This window comes from Mastacembelus armatus, chromosome 22 (assembly GCF_900324485.2).
Source record: "Mastacembelus armatus chromosome 22, fMasArm1.2, whole genome shotgun sequence".
Taxonomy (NCBI): Eukaryota; Metazoa; Chordata; class Actinopteri; order Synbranchiformes; family Mastacembelidae; genus Mastacembelus; species Mastacembelus armatus.
In genome coordinates, this window is record NC_046654.1 from 8,955,319 (window position 1) to 8,983,022 (window position 27,704).

General features: G+C 39.2%; 1 protein-coding gene across 2 annotated transcripts; it reads left to right on the plus strand.

The window, feature by feature from the left end:
- The first annotated feature begins 386 nt into the window (after nucleotides 1–386).
- Nucleotides 387–26,025, plus strand: stac (SH3 and cysteine rich domain). Of its 2 annotated transcripts, XM_026310344.1 has the most exons (12): nucleotides 387–881; nucleotides 2,024–2,056; nucleotides 3,489–3,822; nucleotides 8,428–8,561; nucleotides 12,024–12,105; nucleotides 12,221–12,327; nucleotides 12,973–13,054; nucleotides 13,435–13,502; nucleotides 17,221–17,318; nucleotides 20,499–20,550; nucleotides 21,207–21,344; nucleotides 23,855–26,025. In XM_026310344.1, exons 1-12 carry the CDS (start codon nucleotides 768–770, stop codon nucleotides 23,951–23,953), a joined length of 1,341 nt encoding a protein of 446 aa, XP_026166129.1. In that variant the 5' UTR covers nucleotides 387–767; the 3' UTR covers nucleotides 23,954–26,025. The 2 variants fall into 2 exon arrangements, with proteins under 2 accessions (XP_026166129.1, XP_026166136.1); XM_026310351.1 differs by lacking the exon at nucleotides 2,024–2,056.
- The last annotated feature ends 1,679 nt before the right edge of the window (nucleotides 26,026–27,704 follow it).

Below are 27,704 nucleotides of genomic sequence, written 5' to 3' on the forward strand. Positions count from 1 at the left end.
CAGAGTGAGGAGGATGCAGTCTGGCGCCTGCCTCCTCTGTCCCGCAAAATATCTTCAAGGACATCACATCACGGGGGAACCTGGCGGGGAGGCAGCGTGATGTATCACTACAGCCAACATCACACCTACCCCGTCTGAGCCAGATGAGACTCTTCTTATTTCACTGCAAACGCTGAAGTGTCCTAATGTTGTTTATTCCCTAAATAATCGCTTATTGACGCATCGTGAAATCATGTGACCACGTTGCTCAACGTTTTTTTTTTTACTCCAGTTTGACCATATAGGAATGTTTTTTATCTGAATTTTGGCAGAAGAAAGTCGCTGTGTCATATTTCTCCTCCTTCCTCATCCTTCCCTCCTTTAATCGCCTTCAGCTCTCCGCCCATCAGAGTACTGGCAGTGTGAGACGCACGGCGCACGGCGTGGACTTGGAGATGTCTTGGCTACATTACGCGCGAAGACACGATCATCACCAAATCCTCTTTTAGAGGGACTTGACACTTTCAGACCAAACTGGACTGACTTTTAACTTTTTATTTAGAAGATACTTGTTTCGTAACTTCTTCCATACGTTTTTCTTTTCCCTGTTGGCGGACGAGACCAGGATCTCCCCTTATTCGCAGCAGCACAGCGGTGGATGTGGGTGATTTCTCCTCCTTTTATCCTCGGGTCATGGAGATTATAGAAGAATAAAAACGATGTAAACAGGTGGTAGGAGGAAGCAAACTATACAGAGTAACAGTTTTTAGAGATCGCAAAAAGAGAGGATGATCCCGCCGGCCAACATGATTCAGGACGAAAGTGGGGGCAAAGAGGACGAACGGGACCAGAATGAGACACCAAAATCCCCGACGGCGAACGCCGGCCAGCAGGAAACCAAGGTAGGACTGTTATTAATTCTTAATTCGGGTATACCTCATATATATGGCAATGTGCATCACTACAGCTCTTATTAACAGAGCAGGGTAAACAAACTTCTATCAACATCACAATACAGTCGACACCACAGGGATCAGCTCCAAAAAAGAACAACGCACATTTAAACTCTGCCACTTTTTTTTTTTTTTTTAACCTTGTTTCACACACTGATCAGCCTTTTGGGAGAACAAGCTTCAACAGCCTGATCCTGATTAAATTTAAAGACTAACTTACACTATAAAAACCTACTTCAAACATATCACAGAAAATACATATACTTAAGTTTAAAATGTCTCACTTTTAGCACAAAAGACCTCCCTTTATGTTGAACACTTTTAGAATAACATTATGATATTGTGCCATATAAGAAAACAACCCAGATCAGTTTAAAGTCACTGTTGAACACCAGGTCACCAGGTAATTAAATGACTTGAATGGAAGTGTAGTATTTATGTCTTTAGGTAAACATCTGGAAATTGAGAGAAGAAGATAATCTAATAGGGATTATGGAAATTATATTAATTGATTTAAGAGTAAAAAGGGTGGAAGAGATATTCAAATTCTCAATTAACCAAAAAAAAAAGAGTATTATTCTGTACTGGTAAAAGAAGCAATAAGGTGTTAATACTGTGTGTATATTAATTAATAAGTGGCATATGGTTTATACTTTCTTCAGCTGGTTGATGTAGGAAAAGTAGGCTGTGTGATGGAGCTTCACAGCTGCCTCAGGCGTTTTGCCATCTATGTGGGTCACATGTTGCCCAGACTATTACAGTACAATGTTGGGCTAGTCCTGATGGTAGCGGATGGTTTTTGCAGTTACAGCCAAGACGACAGAAGTGATCTCCTCTGTTGCATTGTGTTTTATAAGACTGAAGAATTTGAGTTCTTACTTTGGCACGGATGCTCTCGGTGTTATTTCCAGAAACTCCTGGCTGTCTTGTCACGTAATTTGAAAGCTTCTGCCAAACAGCCACATTCACTTCCAGTAGCATAGGGGATTAGATAATTGTTCTTACAGACAGGATAATTAGAGTGACTTTCTTAGTAGGATGAATAAGTTTAATAAGTTAAGCTATGTTTGTGTTTTTATTCCTCCTTTAAGAATACTGTGAGGCCTGAACACCAGAAGCGCAAGGTGAGCCTCCACTCTTGTGCAAACTGGAGCGTACCTCTCATTTTAGTCCATCATAACAGCATACCTGCATGTACATGAAGATAAAAGTTGTTTCACCTTACAACTTTTACTGTGTTTAGAAATAGTTGCCTTAGTGAAGTCGATGCCGCACAACGTTAAAACCATCATCACCCATGATTCTTAGAGGGTACAATGGCTGCATCAATAAATGGAATAACTGGCTTTTTTGTTTGTTTTGCATAACCTTGCCCAGCCCCCATCAACCCTCCTGGCTTTATGATAGAGCACAGCTCTTATAGATTTATAGCATGAACTCTTCGTTGCATGCATGCACTCCCTCACTCTGCTGATTCACATTAAGACGGATTTTTATTTTAAACATATAAAACCACATGTCAGGAAAGAAGTGTAGTATCTTTTGTTGATGGGCAAACAACATGCAGAATTTAAAGAAAAAAAAAAATCTATCTGATACAGTGACCCTAAATCAACAATATTGTGATGTTTTAACCACAGGTTTTCTTTTCAGTGTGTGTGTAAAAGCAGAGGAAGTGAAGAATTACACGAGGCTGCAGGAGAATATAGGAGCGCTGCGTGTCCATGGGTGTGGGTGGTAATGGTAGGGAAAGGGCCCGGATTGATTGTTTCCAGAGTGACCCGCAGAGCTGATCGATCTACACTATGCTAAAACAGCAATGATAAGCACTCCAAACAAGTAGCTCAGGGATGTTTACCAAGATATCAACAGCATAACATGTTCAGTATGTATGTTGGTTTGTTTACCCTATAGTACTGTAGCTTAAATCTTGTATTTCAGGTCAGAAATTGTCTCTTTCGTATCTACTATGTTGTAGCTAACAAACATAGAAAAAGACAGTTCAACCTTGAACAAAAAAGCAATAGATCTAAACAGGTGTTTATCTGTTTACAGTTGTACAGGCAGGCCTGCAGTGTGTAGGATAGATTATACCATACAGTATCATTACCTACCTTAACCATCAGTTGCTCTGCATTTAACCGGAAAATCATGTCACAGTAGCCCAGGGAGACTCTTTATTATGTGTTAAAGCCCAGAACTAAGTGGGTTTCTTAGGGGAGGAGGTACACACTGTGAGGTTAAATGAGGAGTAGTTGTATAAATTGTTATGAACAGTATTACTGTAAAAGGGGAAGGTAATAAGATTAGTAGAGACTACAGCCAGAAACAGCAACACAGCATGTGAGAAATAGTGTTGATGTGGCACATCGGCCTAACCTGGAAATCGCATTACCTTCTAGGTAGGGGACCTCGAAGGAATGAATTCATTTACTTCACATCACAGGCAGATGCTCAGATTTTGTTTTCTCTCTATACTTTCATTCTTTGTCCTCATGCAATGTCTGTCTTTTTCTCCTCTCTCTTTTTTCTTCACCTCTTTTTGTATTCTTTCAGCTGCAGAAACTCAAACGCTCATTGTCCTTCAAGACCAAAAGCATCCGCAGCAAGAGTGCCGACAACTTCTTCCGAACAAGCAACGACACCAAGACGGAGCTGCTTTCTGATGTGAGCAGTAGCACGGGCCATCTCTGCAACATCGGGATGGCTCCGCCGCACACCACCAACCTCCCCATTCCTCCTGTGCCTCCGGCTATCCCCTGCGCTCCTCCTCCTACATCACGCTCACAGTCACGCAACCCGCTGCAGGTAGACTCGGCAGGACACTGCTTCATGGAGCACATCTTCAAAAAGCCCACGTTCTGCGACGTCTGCAACCACATGATCGTAGGTACGCTGCCAACACCTCTCTCCTTTATTAGTATGATCAGAATATCAAACAAAGCTCAACATGTGTATCACACACTAACACACAAGCTTCCAACTTGACCTGCTGACATGTGCCTACTCCATCTGTCTGCTGAGGTGTTAGATATCCAACAACAACCGTACCAGCTCGTCTACCTGTTCTCCCCTCACCAGATGTTCCCGTTTCTCTGGCTGCTGCCCTCCTTGTTAAGCATCAGTAGTGAGGGATCACTGTCTTTAAATAGCAGGACTTCTGCAGCACGATAATGGCAAGGGCTGACGCACCAGCTGCTCAACAAGCCATGATCTTATGTTAAGTTGCAGATAAAAGCCATCTGAATGCTGCAAATGTCCACAGGTCCAAAAATGTGGAATGAGGATGGAGGATACAACAAATCTATTTGTTATCAACTGTTTTAGTATTGGTTTTAGCAAAAATCCATAGAGGTTTTAAATGTGAAAGCACTAAAGTAAAATTGAAGTTAATTCCTTCATAAAGCACTTCCAAGCATGTTGATGACCATTGTTGCTAACACCCATCTGTTTCATGTGGCGCACCCATTGAGGCGAGTCCACTGGTCGAAGCTTTGAATGGCCCTCTGGTGGCCGGATGGTAATCAAAGTCTGATGTCAGGCTCGCCTGGACCTGTGACAGATGCTCTGCCCTCTAGTCCACTCATGAAAAAAGATATTGCCCTCTTCTTCATCTGTACTGCGTTAATGAGAACACAGTGTGTTCAGCTGCAGAGACAGAATGGAGGGAGGTTTTCTGAATGTGTGTGTACAGTGTATGCATGTGTGTGTGTACTTGTACATTGTGAGGACCATTTTGAATTTTAGACCACAGGCATGAGACTTCTAGTTGTGATAGTTAAGAAAAGGTTAAAGGTTTTAAAAGTTATGACGAACTTTGCAACTTAGATAACTTTATTGTGTCTATATGTTTAGCCATGTCTCCCATTGATCCCCAGCTCATTCTCAATCTTATTGGTTGCTAAAATGTTTTTTCTAAGTGTTTTATGTGCATTTACAGTATTTTTCTTTATTTGCTCCTAAAAGAAAGTGTCTTTGTTGTGACACTCAAAATGAATGAGTTTCACTTGTACATTAAAATGATTGAGAACAGGCTGATGCTGAGATATTGATTGCAGTTCCCTGCTGCAAATAGGTTATTAAACAAATGTCTACATGAGCGAACTGCAGGTTTATTTCTGCTGGGGTGAAATAAAACGACCAGATTGAAAAAAAGAATATTCACAGCTTTTTTGTTGTGGATTGATGTAAGAAATTCTACATTGAGACTGAACATTCATGCCTAATCTAGTAACCTCTGGTTTTCTTACGTAAGACACAATGTGCAGAATATACTGTACAGAGGGAATATGCAGAAATCTTACCTATTATTTCAAAATGTCATTGTCAGTCGGTGATCACTGATATCCTGATATAGAGTAATTTACTTTCAGGGTTACTTAACTGCCACACTGGGGATTAACAAGTTGAAAAGATGAATTGCTCTTTATTAACATGCAGATGCTAGAATGGCTCTGGACTGTTAGTCTTGTTCAGACTGTGAAAGATACAAAGAGTTTGGACTTTGAACTCCCACGTTTGTTGCAAAGATTTTCAGAAGACCAGACATGCTATAGTAGCATGACATTAAGCATTTATTTAGCCTTATTTGCCTAGTTTTCAAATAGAGAAATGGTGGTAACAAAAAATCTAATGTCTGTGGGAGGAACAAAGCCTGCGAAGAAACTCAGAGTTTCTGAGGTCAGTGTTTTAAAAGAAGAGGAGGTGTAGAAGTCACTATGGAGGTTATCAGCACAGGAAATTAAGAGGCGTGAAGTATGATCAGTGGGTTAATGGATCAATATGTGGCTATGGAGTGTACAGCATGAGAAAGATATGGTAGGGAGGAATACTAAGAACTGAGGACTGTGGAAAAAAAATAAGAGAAAAGATGAAGATGGTATGGAAAATCTGGCAGAGGTCTTGTCTCTTATTGTAGTGTAAGTAAATAATAGGCTTTAAAGGTAGTAGCCAAGAAAGAACAAATGCCACACAGAGCAGCACTGTCACTCATTTTCCCTACAGCTTTAATGGCTTTAGGCCTTGGATTTTTCTATGAGGCTTGAGGAAAGAGCACCTAAATATAGACACACACACACACACACACACACACACGTGTCATTACCCAGCCATTACCAAAGGTGGGCAACAGTGTCAGCTTCTTTTATCATCCTACTGAAACCCAGGAGCTTGTTCCCATTTAGGCTTTATGAGTTAACATGAAGATGTCTCATTATTTCCCATGCTGAACTGAGTCAGCTCAAACAAATCAGTCAACAACAGTTTGACAAGAGCTAGATTTGCTTCCTGCTGCTGCACATCCACAGAGAAGGACAGGAACTCAGGCCAGGGTGTCTGTAAGATGCCAGGGAGATTGTGTTTGTTGACCTGAAGGGGAGTAAAATTGAAGTGCTTGTTAAACAATATCATCGGATGACCTAATTTAGAGTGACCTAAAAATTGGTGTGGTGGTGATCTGTGGCTGAATGGTGAGGGGTCAAGGTAGGATCACATTTCCCTCGTTTTCTTTTTCAGTATAACAAGCTCCTCTAGTTCTGTGTCAGTGCAGCTCAGCCAGGCAATACGGGAGCTTTGAACAGAGAATTCAGGTCCACTTTTCCACTCATTACCAAGTTTCCAGTACCTGTCACTGCTGCCCAGCTTCAAATAGCTGTAACACCAGTTCATATTACAGCATGCGAAGAGCAAGCAAGAGATTTTTCTCTTGTTATCTACACATGAGGAGGTCTGTACCTTAAGTACACAGTGTATTGTGTGGGTGTTCACTGTTTTGTTCAGGGACCAGTTGTTCTGCTTGGTTTCATATTTACAATAGAGCATTACTGCTAACTGACCCTTTTCACCCTGCCCGTCAAACTGAATATGCTCTATTCTGAGGATAATCCGGACTGAATGTCGACATTATTTCCTTACCCCAAAGACCATCTGCAAAGCATGAAAAACTTTACACAACTTGGCAATCTTTCAGTGATGAAACCTGGACTAGACAGAAAATCTTATATCCTCCTTTGTGAGGCCCTTAGAAGTAGATCAATTTGTTCTCTGCATGTCCATATTATCACACACCCACAGGCAGTGTGGACCAGGGGAGGACACATGCTCACTGAATAATCAATAAAGAGCTAAAGGTGCATAACTGCCAGACTACAACTAATAACAGCACTAGAACTTGGTAACACTGTGGCCTGTTGTTAATGTGGACACATTCTACTGCTGGTTGTTAGTGGTGGTTTTTATTGTACTTTATATAACACTTTTAGAGATGTCATTCTGACACTTTCTGTACCTCAAATCGACGAAAGATTTAACCTTACTACCTTCCACACCCCAAAGATTACTATTGTTTGACTATTGAACCAAAGTTAAGCTCAGTCACCCAAACTGATCATCATTTGAAAGCAAAATATGTGCAGGGTTGGTATATGGTGTTTGAGCTCTGGCCATGTCGCTCCCTCCAGGCAGTGCAGCAGAGACTGGGGAGTGATAATATCCTCCTCCCTTGGGGCGAGTTAGACTCAGCACCCGCAGGTGGATGCTGGGGCTTAATAAATGTTTTCTGGTTTCTGTCCTTTGCTTGCTTGTCGGTGATGCTTTAAGGTTTAGACAGTAATACCATAAACGTTTAAATCCTCAAAAGTTAATGAAGGTGAACTTGGGTGAAAACATGCAAGGACAGTCTATTACATTACACACCCTTTTACTCATCAAGTAAGTTTTAAGTATAACCCTCATGCATAAACACCAATTCATCTTCTGCCCTATTGTTTTTCTTTTAGCCTTACAAAAACACACAATGACAGAGTCCTAGCTCTTCATTAACAGCTGAGCTGCAGTGATGCATCAGTTATCAGTGTTTTCATGAGAGTCTGCCAACACCTCTCTTTACAGTCTCATATCTTCATCCCAAACAAGACAACCGTTCTCATTTTTTGTTCCATCACCTACAGGATCTTACCTTTGTCCTTCTCAAAGGATTTTCATTTATTATTCATCCACACACCTCTATGCATAAATGCACACATACACACATACAGTTTCAATGTTGCATAACAAACAAGTCAAATGAATCTTGATTTTTTCCAGCAGCTGTGAGTCACATATTAATGAGTGAAGATGAACTGTGCCCATGCAGTAGTTTGAAGCGGTTTCATGTGGTGGAGATAACACTGGCCTAATAGTCAGTTTGTTTAACACAGTTTTAGAGAAGTGCACATCATGTGTCACATTTTCTAAATTTTGTCCCTGATAAAATGTTCCACATATCATTTCACAGGTTTTTCTGTGCATGGTGGGAGAAGCTCGAGAATCTCTGGCCAGGAATGAGTGCGTTAAGACAATGAATAAATGAATGAGATGGCATTCTGTACAGTGCTTTCTGTTTTCGTTCCATTTTTGTGTGGTATTTACTTTTTACTCAGGAACACCATTCAAGTTAAGTTCCTGACATGACAGATCCGAACCTGTTGCTTCCTTTTTCTGTGTGTGTATGTATCAGGTACGACAGCAAAACATGTGGTGTTCCTGGCGGGAAACACAGCAAAGCATGGGCTGCGCTGCAAAGCCTGTAAGATGAGCCTCCACCACAAATGTGAGAATGGCGTGGGACAGCAGCGCTGCATGGGCAAACTGGTAAGATGCACGCCACAGGAAGATACAAGACATGATACAGACAGCACAAGCTTCATTTTACTGCTGACAGTTCAGGCTGAGCCTCAGAAATGTAATTACTGATGGCGTTATGAACAACCAAAACAGACTTATCAGAATTGGCTGTCTGACCGTTTCCCAACAGAATGTGCTTATTCAGAAATCACACTCTATGTGTGAGTGTGCTGGTACATCTGTGACCACTATCCATCCTCGTCATCACCCTCATCATTGTTATATCATCACTCTGCCTGTCTGGATGTTAGATAATAGTAATGCAGCACACCATATACAAAAAAATGCTGACCTCCTACTCACCTCTGTCAATTTCTGCCGTGCTACCGTCAGCATAAACCATTAAAATAGGATCAATACGATCACTCTGAATCATGACTATTAAAGCTGCCACATAGCTGTCTGGCATCTCACAGTGTGATGTATCTGTTTTAGCATATAAGCCAAGTCCTGGTCTTTGGAAGAGTGACAGCGTTCAAAAAATATTTAGATTATCACTTTATAAATGACTATATTACAGCTTTTATATCACAAGCAGAAAAATAGGGACATTGTCTATATTGATTGGTAATAATTAAACTGAATAAATAATATTATGTCCCAGTTGTTATCAGCCTGGTTGCTGTTTTTATTTAACCTCAATCACTATGGTTTAAGACAGCTGTAAATCAGTTTGTTTGAAGCATACAGGACCCTTCACAGTTAAATTATTAAACCTTTTGGGTTTATTAGGTCTTTCCAAAACTACACTGTTACACTGAAAATGTTGTCACAGTTAAAATAAACAGTTTGTAAAAAAAGGTTTATTCAGCTGTAAGTTTATCAGTTTACTTCCGTGTATTGTTTAACACAAGCCATTTCTCTGCTAATTAGCTCTAAACAGTAGTCATAATATAAGCAAAATGTAAAGCCACAGCTGATTGGTTGCTTTAAAAGGTGCTTAAGTATCAATAAGTCAGACTTTATTATTGCTTCATAAGACTTTAGTGCAGCTAAAAGGTCACAGCCTAAGACATCAAGCCTTGTTATGTCATGTTCTTATTGTTTCCCTCCCAGCAACACACTTCCTGGGGGTCTATCCTAATTAGTGGATCTATCCTAATTATTAGTGGATAATTGAAGCTGTGTGCTATAATAAATTTCCAATCACTGTGAAACTGCATTATAATGACACTGGTTAGTTGGACTGGGCTGGGTGTTTTTACTGGGGAGGAATCTGTCACACTAGTGAAACCGATAGCGTTGCTTCTAAAGCACAACAGAAAACTGGCATTCAGGACTGAACTGAGACTCTTACGTCATTCACACACACACACACACACACACACACACACACATCCCACACTGAAGAGAGAGACTGTCGCTCTGTTAGGTCATATTATGTGTGATAATCTACCTTGTTCTTCCTCAGTATTTTCACCATACCTTTGCCTAAAAATCAGTTGGTAAAAGTTCAGCTTAGTCCAATTAAAACATACATTAATAATATAGAAGTGATAGCAACAATATCAGCAGTCTTTCTCCTTTTCACTTGCGATGTCTTCCCACTAGATGCCTGAGGGATGAGGCCTGAAGATATGATCCACTCTCAGGAGTGGAAAATGGGGTTGAGAGGTCAAGCATAAAAAGGGAAGTTTCCCCAGTGGAGTACAGCTCTAAATTCAACTTACTCTAAACTTGGACACTTCTGCAGCCATGTTTGTTTCTCTTGGCTTAAGAAACCTTTTAAAAAAAATCAAATTACCTCATGCTATGAACATTCAGCCTATCTTCATATTTTCACTAACTTTCTCAACTTACTGACACAGCGATAATATCTCTTTAACTAATGAAATTGAAAAATCGGTGGTATTTGGCCTTTGTGCTTCAGCTGTTTGGTTATGTAACATTGCTTTACTTGCATTTCTTATTTCAGATGTCAAAGCTGCAGTCCATGAGAAAACTATCTCTTGTATTTTGCAGACTCTGGAAAGGAATTTCTGATTATTTATGAACATAAATTAAGATTCAGTCTTCACAGCTACAGTCCAACTACATTTTCTGGGAGGTATGACAAATTGGATCTAACATGATTAATAATCAATATGTGTCAGTTAATGTGTGACTCACTGCTGGAACGTGAGTTAGCGCCCTGAGTCAGAAACCAGCCATCTTTGAGCCCTAATACACTGCATGAGCTTTATAATGCTTAGGACCCAAGCACAAACAATGACACATCTCCTGCAAATCACTACAGAAATACCCACAGCTTCTTATACATCTTTAGCTCCACTCCTAAAAGTTCTTACTTCCAAATCCAGCAGCAACGCTCAGTAGTAATACAATGTAGTAAATGAAGTCACTGACAGCAACAGACATTTTTGTTTGTAGCCAAACAAACTAGATGGGCTCCGAAGCATGATAGTTTAATCCCAAGCATGATATTTTAACCTTTTCCTTGATGAGTTTGCCCCTGAACATCTGACATCTCAGCTCTTGAAAAGCTCAAGGGTTGCTTATTTTAGTCGTTTCATCATATGAAGTGTCAAATGAAGAATTAATCAGGTCTGATTAGCGATGCATATTTCACCACCTGCGACTTGAATACATTAAATATAAATGAACAGAAAAAAAGGCAGTCCTGTGAGCCACATGTAGGTCTCCAATACTCATTATCACATCCACTACAGAACTGTTTTAATCAAGGAACATTAATCTTGTGAAGAAACACAGTATTTTGGGAAATAACTGGCTGAACAGTGCGTAGATGTTTACCTAGGTCTTCTTCCAGAAATCAAAAACAGAGCGCAAAAAAATAAAATGCATACATTAATCATTATCCAGTGTGCTGCAAATTACATTATTAAACTGATGGGGGTTATTGATTAGATAGGACACAGGTGGTAATGGATGTATGAATGATAAATGTTTAAAGGCCTTGAGAGATGGGAGGAGGACATGACAGGAAGATAAATGAAGACCCTGACTTTGATACCAGCTTTTCCAGTCAGTTACGGGGCAGTGGACTATGCTGTCACATTTTATACTCCTACTCTTTATGCAATAAAATAGTTTTTCATCTATGATGATCATTAATAATTTCTCATTTCAACAATAAGGTGCTCAACTGTTATTTAACTGGATAGGAGATAATGTTGTAACTCGGTTTCCAGGTGGTGCAGGATTGACTTTGACGTCATTTTGTAAACAGCAGAAGCCCCTTCAGCATCTGTGTTGTACACCTCTCTGCTGAGGCTGCAGTGTGAAATATACTTGAGTTTGCTGTGAATTTTCCAGAGGGTAATTTTGGAAGTCAAGTATGGCAGAAAGTTATCTCCACAGTCAGAAATATTAGACCAAACAGCGTTAGGTGCATGTTTCAGTGTCAGAGTATTGATTTGTCTCTAATGTCTGTCTCTTGTTTTTCCCTCACTGTCCTTCTCTCTTCAGCCAAAAGGCTTTCGGAGGTACTACAGCTCCCCACTACTGATCCAGGAACAGTATGGGTGTATCAAAGAAGTCATGCCCATTGGTGAGCGCCTTCGACCTTGATCATCCACTTGAGTTGCTTTATGAGCATTTTCACAGAAGCTTAACATTTGTTTTGGTGTCAGCTTTCATTATGATTGAATTATTCTTTTCCAAAGCCTGTGGCAATAAAGTGGACCCTGTTTATGAGGCCTTGAGGTTTGGGACGTCTCTGGCACAGAAGGCCAAGAGGGCCAGTGGCTCTGAGTCTCCACACCGAAACTCGGTAAGAAATGGGTCATTTATCATGTCAGGTAGTGCTTCTTTTTACTGTGGCACAGAATACTGCGTCTGTCTATTCCATTTCTCACCTATTCTCTTCATTAAACTATAATGTACTGCTGCACTGCTTTGTTTTCTAAGCTCACTTCAGGTCTTATGCCTGTTATATTTTGTTCAGCAGCAACAACCACACTGTCACTGATGGTCTATATAGATACTGTCTCTTCAGGGCTGTAAACACTACCAATAAAGGCAGTCTGGTCCAGGCAGACATGCAGGGTAATGCCGGTGCACCCAATCATTTTACAGCTCTGAAGTTGGACTTTCCAGCCTCCTTTTAATCTGTGTGTGATTTACAAGCAAATCTGTTTTTCATAATTTATCACTTCTAATGTAAACTAAACTGTATGTGCGGTCTGGATACCTGAGGCTGTATGATGATATCTATAAGCTGTTTAGGCCATGCTGTCCTGTGCAACTGTTAGTGAAAGTGTGTGTATGTGTTAGTGGGGGCTCACACTGAATGTGAATAGTGCTGCTGATTAGCTTTATCTCTCTATATCTCTATCTTTCTTTATCTGTCCCTATATCTCCATCCATCTCTATGTAAAGCAGTCTTTATCTAATCTAATTTATCTAATATCTGCAGACCAGTGACTTGGATAAGGTTCCAGAGGAGGTAGTGGCTCATAGCAGCAGGCAGGAGCTGTCGAGGAAACACAGTGATGACGGTGAGTATGAATTGCCAAACATTGTGTGCATCCAGAATGAAGCCATGTGGTGACACAAGGAGAAAACACTGCTATTGCTCTTCCCAAAAGCAAATCTGACAAGGTTGCACCATCAAATTCTCCTCCTGAGAACCATTAAATTAGGCTCTTCACCACTTTTCCCCTGAGCTGGACTCCCTCTATTTGATGTGTTTACTGACTCTGACCATAATATTCAATATTCTACAGAAGCTCTGTAGGTAAAGTACTGACCCTTTTAAGATATCTGCACATGAAGAATGATTAATATTAAATCTTTCAGGGGCTTTGATAAGGCCAATAAACTTTATTATGTCATATAACCTTGTTATGTTTTTGATTACATTTTTTTTTTTTTTCAGTTTTCACTGTCATTGAGAATGGGACAGAACATTACCACCATCCAGAGAAAAATCCTGATGATTTGCCGGTAAGAAACAAGTCCATCAAAATAACTTCCTCTGGTAATATTTTAGCATCATCTATTTGTAGGAAACTGTTGTCATTTTCGTAATATACTGCTTTAAAAAGGTCTGTAAGGTCTTCCATCACAGAAATCTTTATTTTATTGTCAAAATGTGTTTCTGAGAGCAAAACAGTAGACTGCTTTTTAAGTCTCCAGCAGTTGTAGAACTTTTTTTTTCATGTAGATATCTACATGATCCTTCACTTTTTCTAAAATTAAAGATGCTTATTATTCATTCATTCACTGTCTATACCAACTTATTCCTAATTAGGGTCACAGGGATCTGCTGGTGCCTATCCCAGTTCTCTTTTGGGTGAAAGGCAGGGGTCCACCCTGGACAGGTCACCAGTCCATCACAGGGCCACATAGAGACAAACAACCTCACACACTCACACTCACTGCTATGGGCAATTTAGAGTCACCAATCAACCTGACATACATGTTTTTGGACTGTGGGAGGAAACCAGAGTACCTGGAGAAAACCCATGCAAGCACAGGGAGAACATGCAAACTCCACACAGAAAGAAATTGTTCAATTAGTCATCACAATATATGAGGATGAGACTGTGAGTGCTTGATCCTTTCCGATCTCGATAGCTAAGCAGGGCTGGGCCGGTGTAATACTTGGATGGGAGATCACCGTGGTAGACCGGGCACTGTTAGCCTCAGCCACTGAGGTTGCACAAGCCAGTGCAGTTTTAATGTTGGTCCCAAGCCTGAGTAAATGAGGAGGATTAGGATCAGGAAGGGCATCCGGTGTAAAAAACAAATCAATCATGCGGATCAACTGATTTGCTGTGGCAACCAGGAGAGCAGCCGAAAAAAAAAAGTAGTATATCAGAAGGAGAAAGAAATACTATGTTAGAGTTTCTAGTTAGTTTCTAGTAAGGGCTGTATCTATTATTTATAATGTCAAGCTTAAACTGTGTTTTCAGCAGTTTCACGTCAACAATTTGCATGGTATGAAAACCTCTGAGAACTTGGTTCACTGACCAGTTTCTGAACTCTACGTGGTTGCTCTGAGAACTAATACCCGGCCAGTCTATTTTGCACCCACTAAGCATAAGCATGCTGCACAGCTGAATTTCCCAGGACGCTGAGGGCGAACTTCTCTCTGCTGTAACAAATCTTAGTTGAGCTCACATGACCAATAGCCTGCACTGACACTGGACAAGCCTTGACCTTAAGGTTTGGATCTGCAGTGCTGGGATCTGTGCTGCTGCATTTTTTGCTACAGTGTACAAGGGATACAGTGCTGATGGTGCAAAATTAATTCCAGAGAAACAAAAGGTTAAACCTCTGTGAAGATCTTATCACCACCTACAGAGTAACAATGAATTTTTCATGGGCAGATTTCCGACCTGCTCTTTTCTTTTTTGTCTTTTCATCTTCGATGGTGGGATTTGTGGTAAAGGTGCTTTCAGTATCAATGGTCTTTGTACATATTTTCTATGTGCTGCCATCTATCCTGTTTACTTTTATAGTTTAACATGTTTATCTCCATTGTCAACAGTGGAAAAAGAACTACAGACACTTGGACAAACAAAAATGAGCAAATTACCATACAAGGCAAAAAAACATACACACATGCACACACACTCCTCTTGTCTGCAATATAATCTAGCGATCCAGCCGTCCGTTTTGGGAAAGAGACTCGAAGCGCATTATCAGTCTGGAGCGAGCACAGCTGGCAACAGGCATTTTGTCTGTCAGCCGACAGGTCCATTAGCTCAGCCTGGCGGACAGACAGATGGAGGCTCTGCAAGGTAATGAGCAGAGAAAAATGCTTGAAAACTGCTTCTCCACCACAGAAGGAACCTTCAGTTTGAGATGAGAGGCTCACATGCACAAATGGGAACACATGCAGTCACACACACAGGATCGCCATCTGTTCACACTGTTCAGGTTTAGTGTTAAACTTCCTGAGATCAGTTGAGAGAAAAATAGGCTGGCTCATTCTGTGTTACTTTTTACTTGGAGTGTCTGTTTGGGAACTTTAATTGTGCAGATGTGGCACTTTTTTTGTTTGTTCATCTACGGCATCTTATGCTTAGTCCAAGCAAAACTCCCATTATTTGTTGCTGGAGGAAGCAAAAACAAATCTATCATCAAATAATTGTTGCTGTAATAAAAAAAATATATACTCCACAGTTCCTCTCATCTCTAAGAGTTTTTTAGCCTATTTTAGCTTATTGTTTTGGTTTTCCAGCCTACCTTTTTATTGTTTTGGATGACTCTCAGTGCTTGCATTAGCAAGCAGATAATAATAATAATAATAATACATTTTATTTCATGGCGCCTTTCAAAGTCTCAAGGTCACCTTACAGATAGAAAAGGAAGCATACAGCATGATATACATAGAGTGCATTAAAACAACAGTAACAAGAATACATAAATGGCGGGAGAGAATGTAAAGGCAAAAGCGTGGATTATCTAGGAAGTGGGCGAAGTACAGTACAAGTAAATTGAAATACAGAAACCCAGATGACAGAAACCCAAGATGCTTCAGATAAACCCACAATATGCTACATGCCCAGCACCAAACAAGGGATAGCAGCTAAATAGCCTGACATTTTTTTCAGGAATTACTAAAGGCCACATACAGAGCTAAAATTAGATTGAATATTGGACTTACATTTACCAAGTGGACCAAAATAAAAATATTCTGTATAAAAAAAAAAAGTATAACTGTATGCTAACATTTTTGCCATTATAATAATATAAGGCACAATATTAAAGTTGTGTTTACAGGTTTTTAAATTCCCCCAGTGGCCCAAAATATTTCTGCTCTTCTATTTTCTTTATTTTTCCTTTACTGCATTATCCTTCACTTCAAATACTGCCTTTTTTCCTGATAACTTAGTGAAGAGGTTGTTGTCTTGGCCTGTTCAACCTTTCATCCACTGTTGCAGGCATCAAGAGCCTATCAAATCCAGTGAGCACCTCTTTGTTAGCTCTAATGTATTGCAACTGCTTGATGTTGTTTTCACCCAGAGGCCATAGAGGCAGTTTGCCTTGGGGCCGCAGTTAACTCGACTCATCCATCAGCTACATCTCAAGTCCACATGGGTGATGCTCAGGGAGCCACAGAAGACCAAAAACACTTCTATTCATTACCATACAGCACCACAAAGAACACAAACTCTTCTGCTGTCTTGTAAAAATTTTCTTTCTTAAAAAGTCATTCTCAGTCCCCCTCCAGACACCATGGAGATTTAATTTAGAGGGATTTAAAGGACACAGCGGGCAGGATGCAAGCTAAAGGTATTGGTGATGAAAGAGGAAAATGCACCCACCTGTTTTCTGAGAATGTGTGAAGAGCGCCAATACGTATGCATATCTCCCCCTGCTAATTGTGCTAACACCTCTCCAAGAACTTCCTCTCCACCCACATCACTGTCCCGTCTTACCTTTCACAAAAACCCAGTCCTGCTGCTCCCACTCGTGTTGATGGTGAATGAAAAGAAACAGATTGCAGAAACTTCACAACTTAAGAAGCTCCATGTTCTATTAATGTACTGTAAACAAGGGATTTTCCTGCTTATGTGAATGCCAAGACTCTTTTTAAGATATGTCTGCAAGGAAAGGTACAAAAGAGAACATGGTGTTTGTGATCAGTTTCAGCATCAAGTTTTCCATAGATTTGTTTGAAAATATGAGTTTCTATGTGTTTGTTGTCTAGTTGGAGCAGATCCAGCTACAGAAAGACATCCTCAAGCTCAACACCTACGTGGCCTTGTACAGTTTCACAGCCCAGGAGAGCCATGACCTGGAAATGAGGTTAGTGACACACATGAACTCATTCGCATATCGCTATAATAAAGAAATCCTGTTTTAGCACTCACTGTCATTACTCAGTACATCACTCACCCAAGGACTGCAGATGAATTAAACTGACTGACAGATTCACGGTTTTAATGGATCAAATGTCATGGTTTTATCACGTTTACCCTGCAGTGGCTCAAAACTCACCATCTTCAAAAACAGTCCCGTTTAACTATGTATGGCATTTCTGAATATGTACAGTCATAGACTCAGGAACACAATTCAAAACACACACTACTATTTGGCATGTTACATTGTCTACTGTTGAAAAGCTGCCATCTGTGTCTTGTCAGTCTTCATCTATTTTTTCTTGCCAGAAAATCAAGTTAATTGAAAATCCTGTGTTAATCAGCGTGTCTTTTTTCATATTCTAATATAATCAGCACACGTTGAAATATGCAGGAGCAGAAAGGAAACAAAAGGAACAAATTAAGACTCCCCTTTTTAGGTAATGATCCTCAAATAGATTGATTTCTCTGGAGTGTCCTCACTAATGGTGCCTGTGTGCACGCTGTGATGGTCTATTAATGTCAGTCACTCTCAGGTCTTTCCGTAGAGAGATTATAATTCAGTTTTGTCACCATTTTTAACACCTAGTAATAACCTGTTTTATTTTGGTTCAAATGTTTGTGTTAGAATATGGACTAAAGACACATTAATTCTTCTACAACTGATGAATGTATAAATAAATAAAGATATTTGCTTCCACATAAAATCTGTTGATATGCCAAAAAGACGATTGTTTTGCAGTTGCAAAAACTTTTGCAAAAATAGAAGTAAATTCATAAAAATAAATTAACAAAATCTACGAAAGGTGCTGTGGGAATTGAGAACATGAGGAAAGAGCATTAGACAGAAAAACAAAGTGATTTCAGACATTATGAGTTTGAGCAGGTTGCATTTTTGATCTCACCAGGTGTTTTGGCTTTGACACCTAATTTAAAAAGTCCTGCTGTGGCGCTGATAGGTCTGTTGCCTGAACTGCAACATGCTTTAACTTTAAGCAGTCATGTTTTCTTTTAGCCCATAAGGGTAAATGGTGATCTAAATTGAACCCGTACAACAGCGTGCTTACATGCTTAAATCCATAATTAGAACACTGTCATATTTATCATCTTGCTATATTATTTTTCATGAATGTTAATTTAAGTTTGTCACTCTACAGATATAATTTATATGCAATGGAAAAACTTAAAAAAAAAAAAAAAAAAGCACAGCTCCACGTCTTAACTTGTAGTATCTCCATTACAGTCTGAAACACTGGCTACAGATTTTATCCCCTGCTTTAACCATGATTGATAGGGCATCATCTGCAACATACTCTGAAATAGACCCTCATTCATCATGAATAGTCCTTCAGCCTAAGTACCCATTTGTTCCTGGTTCTCACAGAAATCTTCAGAGGATTTAAGGATATGAGAGCACACTTGTTCTCCCTCTGTCTTTATCGCACACACAGACACACACACTTCATGCTGCTTCATTTAGAAATTCTCCTCTAAGGCATAAGGCCCTGTGTTACCTGCTCAATAGCAGAAAGCTCACCAAGTTTTGTTTTTCATTTTCTCTCTCATGAAAAACACTATATTGGTATTTTACTCCCCTCAGTCTCACTACAGACAGTAACAAATGTCGTATTTTTCTGAGTCGCACCAGAATATTAGTCACTTTTAGCAAAAACAGCCTTATTGAACAGGTTCATTTAACTGTATTTGTAGGGCAAGCCAGAGTACTAAAAAAGCAAGACCTACAGTCTGGAAAATACAGTACATCACTAGTACAACACTAACATGTAGTGTGGTGATTGCAATGATGATGCGAGATGTACTTTTCTAAATTCAGAAAAAACTTGCTGCTCCTTTCTGTTGTTGGTTGGACAAAGATTTCGCCAATTTTTTTCCCAATTTTATGGCTCACTTTTACATAAGTAACTAGATCATAGTATTTGAATGAGGGGCACATATGGTACATTTACTGCTCTTTTAATTGGCACAATAAGTATCTACTTTGTTTTCATCACCTTGCAAGATTTAATGACCACAGGTGTGGTGCTTTTCAGCTGCAATAAACAGTGTTTTCTAGTCACAGTGATTATTACAAAGCAAAGGACAGCCAGTGAACCACAAGAGGAACAAAAGTAAATTACGTAAACCAACCTTTCCGGGCCTTAAGACTTTTATTGGTCAAATTTAGCCAGCGGCTTTGAACAGATGCGAGTGATTATGTCAAATGTGGCAGTGGGGTACAATGATTCATGCATTTCCAGGATAAAGAAGAATCAATTACAGCAAACAGGATTAAGATGTATCACATGCCAGTTAAAACACAGAAAAAAAAACAACAAACATCTTGATTTACCTCTCAGAATAGCAACTTTTAAAACAATGTGTCTTTGATTTCATACAGCCATAATTAAAAGCAGGGTTTTTGTTTCTAGTCAGCAAATGTTGTTTTTGTCAAGAAATGACTCAAATAACTGTAGCTGATATATTCCAGCATCTGTCGCTATCTAATCAATGCTAACTTTCTTATGTTTTAGTCTTCCAGATGACTCAATTTAAAACATAAACCATGTAAGCGGGGTTTAGATATCCATCCATCCATCCATCCATCCATCCATCCATCCATCCATCCATCCATCCATCCATCCATCCATTCATTATCTATACCTGCTTATTCCTAATTAGGGTCACAGGGATCTGCTGGTACCAAATTGCTGTTTGTTGTTGCCATTTTCTTATACAGTTGTACAGTAGATAAAGAAAGAAAGAGCTGCTAATGCTATCCTGACTTCTGCTAAAGTGTCATTTTGGCTCCCACACAGTGACTGTGCTAGTTTTATATTACAGACTAACTTGAGGACTCAGACCTTGAGGTTCCGTGAAGGAAGATTATTTGTGTGCCAGTTGTTGCAGTTTGATTCACTGCAAATTTGATTTGTAAATATGCACTACTAAAGCACAATGCTAAGGTGGACCATCATTACTTGTTTTATGGAAGTGTTGTAATTATTTTATGGTGTCAATTAGCATTTCTGTCATATGGCTGCCACCTGGCTCCATCCTACCATATAGATTAGAAGAGAGAAACCTTACCTTTTTGAGTAATTGCTACTTTCTGTGCTCCTTATTGCAGAGCAGGAGACAGGATCTTATTGGCTGATGACTCCAATGAGGACTGGTGGAAGGTAAGTGGTGACATGGTTCTGCTAAAACTTTTACTTAGTTTACAAGTATAATTAGCATAGCAAGATGAAACATTCAAAGATGCTTACAAATTTCTATATAATGTGTTTTTCACAAGACCAAAAAATGTCCTAGCAATAAATAGACTGATAAATGACAGGAAGTCGAGCTGTAAATTATAGGACCAAGGCAACAGGCCGCCTCAGGACACAAACACATGACAGATAAATTAGGTAGACATGACTGTACAGAGACAGCCTGCTGCCACCAGACCATGTAGAAACTCATAACGCATTTCAATGCCAATGTTGTTCTCTAAAGCGGGTAAATAAACAGATACATCTGGTCTGTTTGGTCTTTAGACAAAAGATACTTAACAGTCTAGAGGCAAACATTAGCACACGATGTTAGACCTGCATACAATCTATCAGTTCTGTAACAGTAAATAAACACATGATGTATTTTTTATTTTATATACCAGGTTAGTCAGCACAATCTAACATTAAACTTTATACAAGTATAATTTACTCTAACCCCTGTATTTTTAGGCTTTTATCTAATCATTTTTTTAAAACACTCGATTTGTAATCCTCTTATGCCCTGTGCAGCCCTTCCATGTGTCAGCTGTTTTCATGTTTGATGAATTACATTTTTTCAGGGGGTGATTGAGGACAGGATCGGGTTCTTCCCAGCAGCCTTTGCTCATCAGGTGCGAGCCGGGGACCAAGTGTTCAGATGTATCAGGACGTTCATCGGCTGTAAGGAGCAAGGCCAGATCACACTGAAGGAAGGCCAGGTACTGATGATTATGACGATGATGAAGATTGTGAACAAATTATTACTAGCCAATTTTTTAATGTTTAAAATCTGCGTTGTTTGGTTTGGTTGTAGGATTTCTAGACGTCTGTTTCAGAATGTATTTGATCTTTTTGACCTGTGAAGACTAATTAGTGTGACTGTCTGCAACCTCACGAAGGATTCATTTAGACCAAACATTTGATATTAGCTGGGGAAGCAGTGACCTTTGTCATTACATTAAAATTTCCACTTTACACCTGCATCTAATTCTCAATCACACCCCGACCATTACAGAGCATCAAATTCACATTATACAGCAGCTCTTTAGCCATCTTATGAATCTCCTCTAACTCCCACATCACCTCTTACCTCCAGCAACTCTTCTTATTTAATGAAAAGCTTGACTGAATTTGGCTGACTTAGGATCCCTCTCAGGAGTTACCATTAAATTAGCATTTTCGCATAATGTCACGACTTAGAACAGGCTCCCTTTTTCCCACAACGCTTTCCAGGGCATGTTGGGACTCAGAGGAGTTAAAGTAAGCAACCCCCAGTGGATATGAAACCACTGAACACAAGCTGAATCTGTGACCTTCTGCCTTTCTTTTCCAAGCACCAAACCCAAGAGATGTTGTAGAGTTCTTAGACTGAGCATGAAAACACGATAAGTTTGTGTCCATTATGAGGGATATAAGGGCTGGGATATGAAATTATACTTTACAAATCAAACTTTGATTAGTACCTTTTATACGAGTTAGTTCAGTTATAGATGAATAATAGTAAGTTGTCAGTGGAAATGAAAATAGACACAAACGTGATTAAAAGTGAATAGCGCAAAAAATATGAAAAGGAAATTTAAAAGCCTATGTGCTGCAGTTTGGACTAATGAAGTAGTTGCCTTCGTGGTTGATTTGTTAAAATTACATTGATATAATGTCGATCACATTAAGTAGTAAAAGAATTTTCAAGCCAATGTGAAAACTGCCTTTAAAATTTGTGTAATGTGGCCTTTTTTTCTGGTTTTCTGAGCTACCTGTTGTAGCCTGACAGTGCCTGAGATCTTCGTAAAAGAAATTTTGCCCTGGGTTTAGCAACCCAGTAGTATAAAACACAAACTGTACTGTGTGACCACAGTGCTTCCAATTTCAGTCCATTCACAGTCTGGTAGTTAAAGTTCTTCACAACTAAAAAATAACCACACTTTTCCCAAATTGTCACCACAAAATTGGGAATGCTGTTATTATAAATTATCCTGAACCCTACGGCCCATAACTGGGCCAGACACTGTACTCCCGAATGTATTTCCAAATATCGTCGGCTCGACAAACTATAAACTAATTGAAAGCAGGAAACCTCACTATTCAAACGGTATAAACTAATTCATCATTAATGTTTAACAAGAGTAAGAGCAAAGAGTAAACACAGCAAGACGGTAATTCCTACCTTTGCTGATGTGCAACATTACAGATCCACAGGGAACAAAATGCCTCCAGGTTTATAGTCCAAAAGACGTATTAAACTTGAGAAAAAGCAATGAAACCATCGTCCTTCACTTTTCAGTCCTCATTAAAAAGTTTCTCGCTTGTTCTCCGGTTGTTTTCACTGTTTATTTTCCCAAACAGGACAAACAGACGGTAAATCTACATTCTGCAGGCTCCTGTGACTAAAATAAGTTCACACCTAAACATGGCCGTCAGGTTTTAAACAGCAAATCAGTACAAAAGCCAATGACAATCACGACTGACAGGCAAAACCCACCCAGGGGGTAGGACAACTTCTAATGACAGTAAAACCAGCCAGTCGCATTGTTTGTCCATGATGATTGACATGTGTTGTAGCCAATGAAATAACGTTACAACGATGTGTAAACTTTGCTGGGGGGGTTAAATCCCCTGCATTCTGACTGTTGCCCTGACAACACTGGTGATGCACAGAAACGACAGAGGACGCAGCATACAGGAGACAGAGTAGCTAGTCATGTTTCATATTTTTTGTTTTCTTCATGTCAGCATGGGTGGGTTTATTGGTAATAATATTTCTAAAAAGCTGTGATTGCTACACAACTAACATATGGTCCACGTTTGTGTCTGTGTAAGTTTAGTACAGTCTGTTTTTTCACAATAAACTACGAAGTGTTTCCTTTCCAATGAATGTGCACAAAAAATATAGCTAACAGGTTGTTATTATTATTGTATCATGTGGAATTTAATTGTTTTTAATTGGAGGTAAAGAGGGTACAGTGGTTAGCACAGCAAGAAGGTTTTGGGGTCAAATCCCGTTTGACCCTGGGGCCTTTCTGTGTGGAGTTTGCATGTTCTCCCTATGCCCCATCCCCAACAATTCAATTATGGGCCCCATATTGAGTCTGACTATCTATCTACTACTACAAGAGAGGGACCTCAATCTAGACCTGGTTCTGCACTCCTGCCAACACACGCAATAAAACATGGGGACTGGGTCGTAGCTCTTTTATGGTCACTGACATTAAAATCTGTCTTCTGCTTTCAGATTTGTGTGAGCAGTGAGGGTGAATGCAGCGGTTTCATCAGAGTGGCGAGTGGCAAGAAGATAGGCTTTGTGCCCTGTGACGTTCTGGAAATCATCTGAGAGAAGCACTCAGAAATGAAGAGAGAGAGAGATGGAGAGAGGGGAAGGATAGGATCAGCCACCTGAAGGTCAGAGGAGGAAAGTCTGTCTGTGAGACATCCAGGCAGGGAGTTTACCCTTAGATAAAACTGGAGTTTGAACTTAAATGTGATGCCAGTTTTGTCACTGAGGACTCCACTTTGTTGCAGGTCAGAGTCTCTGCACCTTCCTCGTCCCCTGTCAGCACCAAGAAAAAAGACAAACCGCTTGTTGTTTTCAAGGAGACAGAAGATCATTGTATCACTGGATTTGATTAATCGAGCCAGTCTCTGTTTTTTTCTCTTTATTTTATTCTGCTTCGAGCTCTTTATTTTCTGAAAGCGGGGCTGACATTTTTAAACCAGAGAAAAGGAAACATTTACTACAATGATTAGTTTTTATGGTTTTACTACATTCACTACAGTGGTCCTACAAGTAGCCTAGTTCCTCAAGCTTTTACATCACATTACAAGCAAAACATTAACTCCTAATACAGTGTAGTCAGCTCTAGGCTCTGAAATAGATGACAATTCCTGATTAAACATTATGCAAAAAATGTATGGCTGAAACACAGTATGCTATAAAACAGGTTTAAATTCCCTAAACATCTGTTAAAAGAACTTTCAGCATAACTACTGATGTACAGTCCCAGTCCTAAGACAGAACTAAAAAGAGTCCCATATGTTTCTCTCATAACAGCTGAGAAACAACAAAGAGATGTGGGGGAGTATTTCAGAGGAGTTAGACAATCAGAGACTTCAGAAAATCTCCCTGAGGTTCAGTGGCTTTTAATTAATGATCATAGTTGTTGGCACCAATGGAAATTGAAGTTTGAAACTTCTCATTTACCAAATGGAACATTTTGCATTGTCTCAAAGTGACAGACTTAGCTAGATTTCTATTTGAAGTCTAGTCTTTGAAAGGTAATTTTTTTAAAACTAATGTTTTAATTCATTTAATCAGATTTTTGGTTGTTTTCTTCAAAGATTTCCATCTTCACTGCTATAGCAGAAGAGCTACAGTATGATGAGGTCAGCGGTGGTGGTTTTTAATAATTTGATGGTTAAAGCTGTTATGATCTTTTGAAAATGACCTGTGAAAACACTATGGCACCTCTAAGATGGTGAAACATGTAAGACAATGATACATTTCGAGTTAGCACAGTAACTTTAAATGTGATCATCCTGTGTGGTTTTTCTCAGCACAGACTGTTCTGAATTCTTGTTCAGATTGTAGTTAAGTGCATTTATGGCAAGGTGTTGCATCACAGTAGATATAGTATATCTCTTAAAGCTTGCTCTGCACTGAAACTTGGCTTTATTGAATGTCCAAGAATATATATTGTATATAATGTACGTATGAAATTAAAATTCTTTCTTTATCACAATAGCCAAACATGTATTAGGATGGTTTTTGTGGTGTTTCACATGTCATCCTATCAGCATTTATCCCCATATAACAAGGTTTTACTGCTATTATATTATAATATATATTATAAACAAACACCACTTCAGTCAGAATGAGTCATAGAGTTCCATCTTGGCTTTCTTTCTAATTATACACAATAATTAGCTATTGATAATAAGCTGATTAATTACTCAAATGCAATTATGCATATTGTGACGTGATGTCATTGATATTGAAAGCAACTGGGTTGTGACTCAGTTATTCAGAGTATGAAGAACCAAATCAAATAATCAAATAATACACATTATAAGAATGTGTTTAAGACTGAAGCTGGGGGAATGCACACTAAAAAGATTTTATTTCAATGCAAATAAATGCATTTTAAAGTTTTATATATTATATTTTTCTACTATATCTCATATATATTTTATTTTATTTTAGATCCTGTCCGAGCATAAAAAAGGCTCAAAAAGGAAGAGTGCATGTCTTCAAAACATAAACATTAAGTAAAATCAGATGAATGCTGTATGGCTTCAGTTTACTGAACAGTACTGTAAGATTAATGGATTTTCTATTTCCAAAACAACTTACTTCAAACAATCCTAAAATAGAAACAAAACATAGAACAAAAGCCAACAAACAAAAACCAAAACTAATATCAGCAAAAATATGACTTTTCTCAACAGGGTCAAGCTGAACTATTACAACAACACAGATGAAAGCTCCTAAAAGCATAATGGAAAGTTGATAATGGGCATCTGCCATGTTTGTACAACACTTCATTTTTTGTAGTATTCATACTTCCATTGTGTATGTTTAATTCTCTGCAAATAACAAAAATGTGATAAAATGAATCTAACAATCTAGTCTGAACATCTGCAGTTGCATGACAACTGAGCACACTTCCTCTGCTGATCAACAACATGATACCGCTGAAAGTCACACCACACAGTAAGTAAGTGGAAAATGAGTAGAGTGTGTTTTGTCTGTAACCTACTGTAGCTGTGTTGTTACAGCTTGCTTTAAAAGCAAGTTATTAGCATTTGCTTTTCAATGTCATTAATCCGGGCAGTGTCATGTTAAGCAAGAATTTATGCCTAAAAGATCTGTGTACCTTGTGATAGTCTGACTTCACAGTTAGTGAGCCTTCTTGATTCACCTTCATGATCTAACTCTCCACCTGACCAGGCAGTCGGCACACCTGGCAGTCTATCAACAGAGAAACTGTCTCACTGCAGACTCAGAGGCTTCAGCAGATCCATTAAGCAGCTGCTCACAAGTTTTAATTGTTGCTGGAGGCACAGCCCAACTATAGGACAGAGACAATTGCTATTTCAGTGTCTCCCCATTTCTCTGTGGGTCTCTCACACACCAGGCCATCACTGCAGAACGCCACGTACTTGACTGCAGCCCCCCCTGTTGGTTTACAAAAAAAACCGCAAGACCCGTTTATCTGTATCACTGTGTTGGTTTAGTGCCACAGCTGCTAAACTAATGAAGAAAAAATACATATACATGTTAATACAGTTAAAAATGGGAAGAAAGAGAATTGTGTGAGACCAGAGATACAATGCAAAATCTAAAGTGTGCGCATATGAACTGACTGTGACAGTGAGAACCAGGAAGAAGATATCTTGCAATTTGTGGTCTGTGTGTGATTGTCAGAGTTTAACCTCAGAAAGCCATTTAAAAAAAAACTACAGAACAAAGTCAGTTCTTAAAATTCCTGTGTTAATGTTTTGGTGATGGCCCACAATGACATGACTATTGAAACAGTAGACGGTGCATAGAACGGCACATGTGAAGAAAACTAATATATGATTTAAAATACAATGTTTTATACTGTAATGTAACTAATGTAACTTCAGATATTTATCTAATTATCAGGGTGTGGACATGGACACAAAAAAACCCCCCAAAAAAAAAACAAGGGAATTCAAGTATTGCATCTTGGGCTGGTTTATTTGAATGCTTTATTTAATTTTGCACTTTAAATCAATCAGTTTAGATGAAGGAAGGAAGCTGTGTGCAAAGAGTTAACTGGTTTCTTGGTAACATATATGGTGACTTTTGTCTGTCAGTGCTGCAGAGCTGCATTAGGTGATGTTTCGCTAACAATCCAACACTGTTGCAGCTGAATTTTTCACTGTGCTGCTCAAAAGCACATGAAGACACTACAAGTACTTCCAACTTTAAAAAGCAATGACTAATGAATAAAAACCAGTGACTGCAGGTAGACCAGGCACAAAATATATAAAGATAATGCACTAGGGCCTGTTTTGGCAAAATGTGAAAAGCAAAATAGGTGATTTTATTTGTCATGAAA

What these genes read in the sequence shown, in the direction of transcription:
- stac (XM_026310344.1), top strand. Translation starts at nt 768, where the DNA reads ATGATCCCGCCGGCCAACATGATTCAGGACGAAAGTGGGGGCAAAGAG. An exon ending in GAGGAAACACAGTGATGACG is followed by an intron (nt 13,055 to 13,434) that starts GTGAGTATGAAT and finishes TTTTTTTTTCAG; the next exon opens with TTTTCACTGTCATTGAGAAT. An exon ending in AGCCATGACCTGGAAATGAG is followed by an intron (nt 17,319 to 20,498) that starts GTTAGTGACACA and finishes TCCTTATTGCAG; the next exon opens with AGCAGGAGACAGGATCTTAT.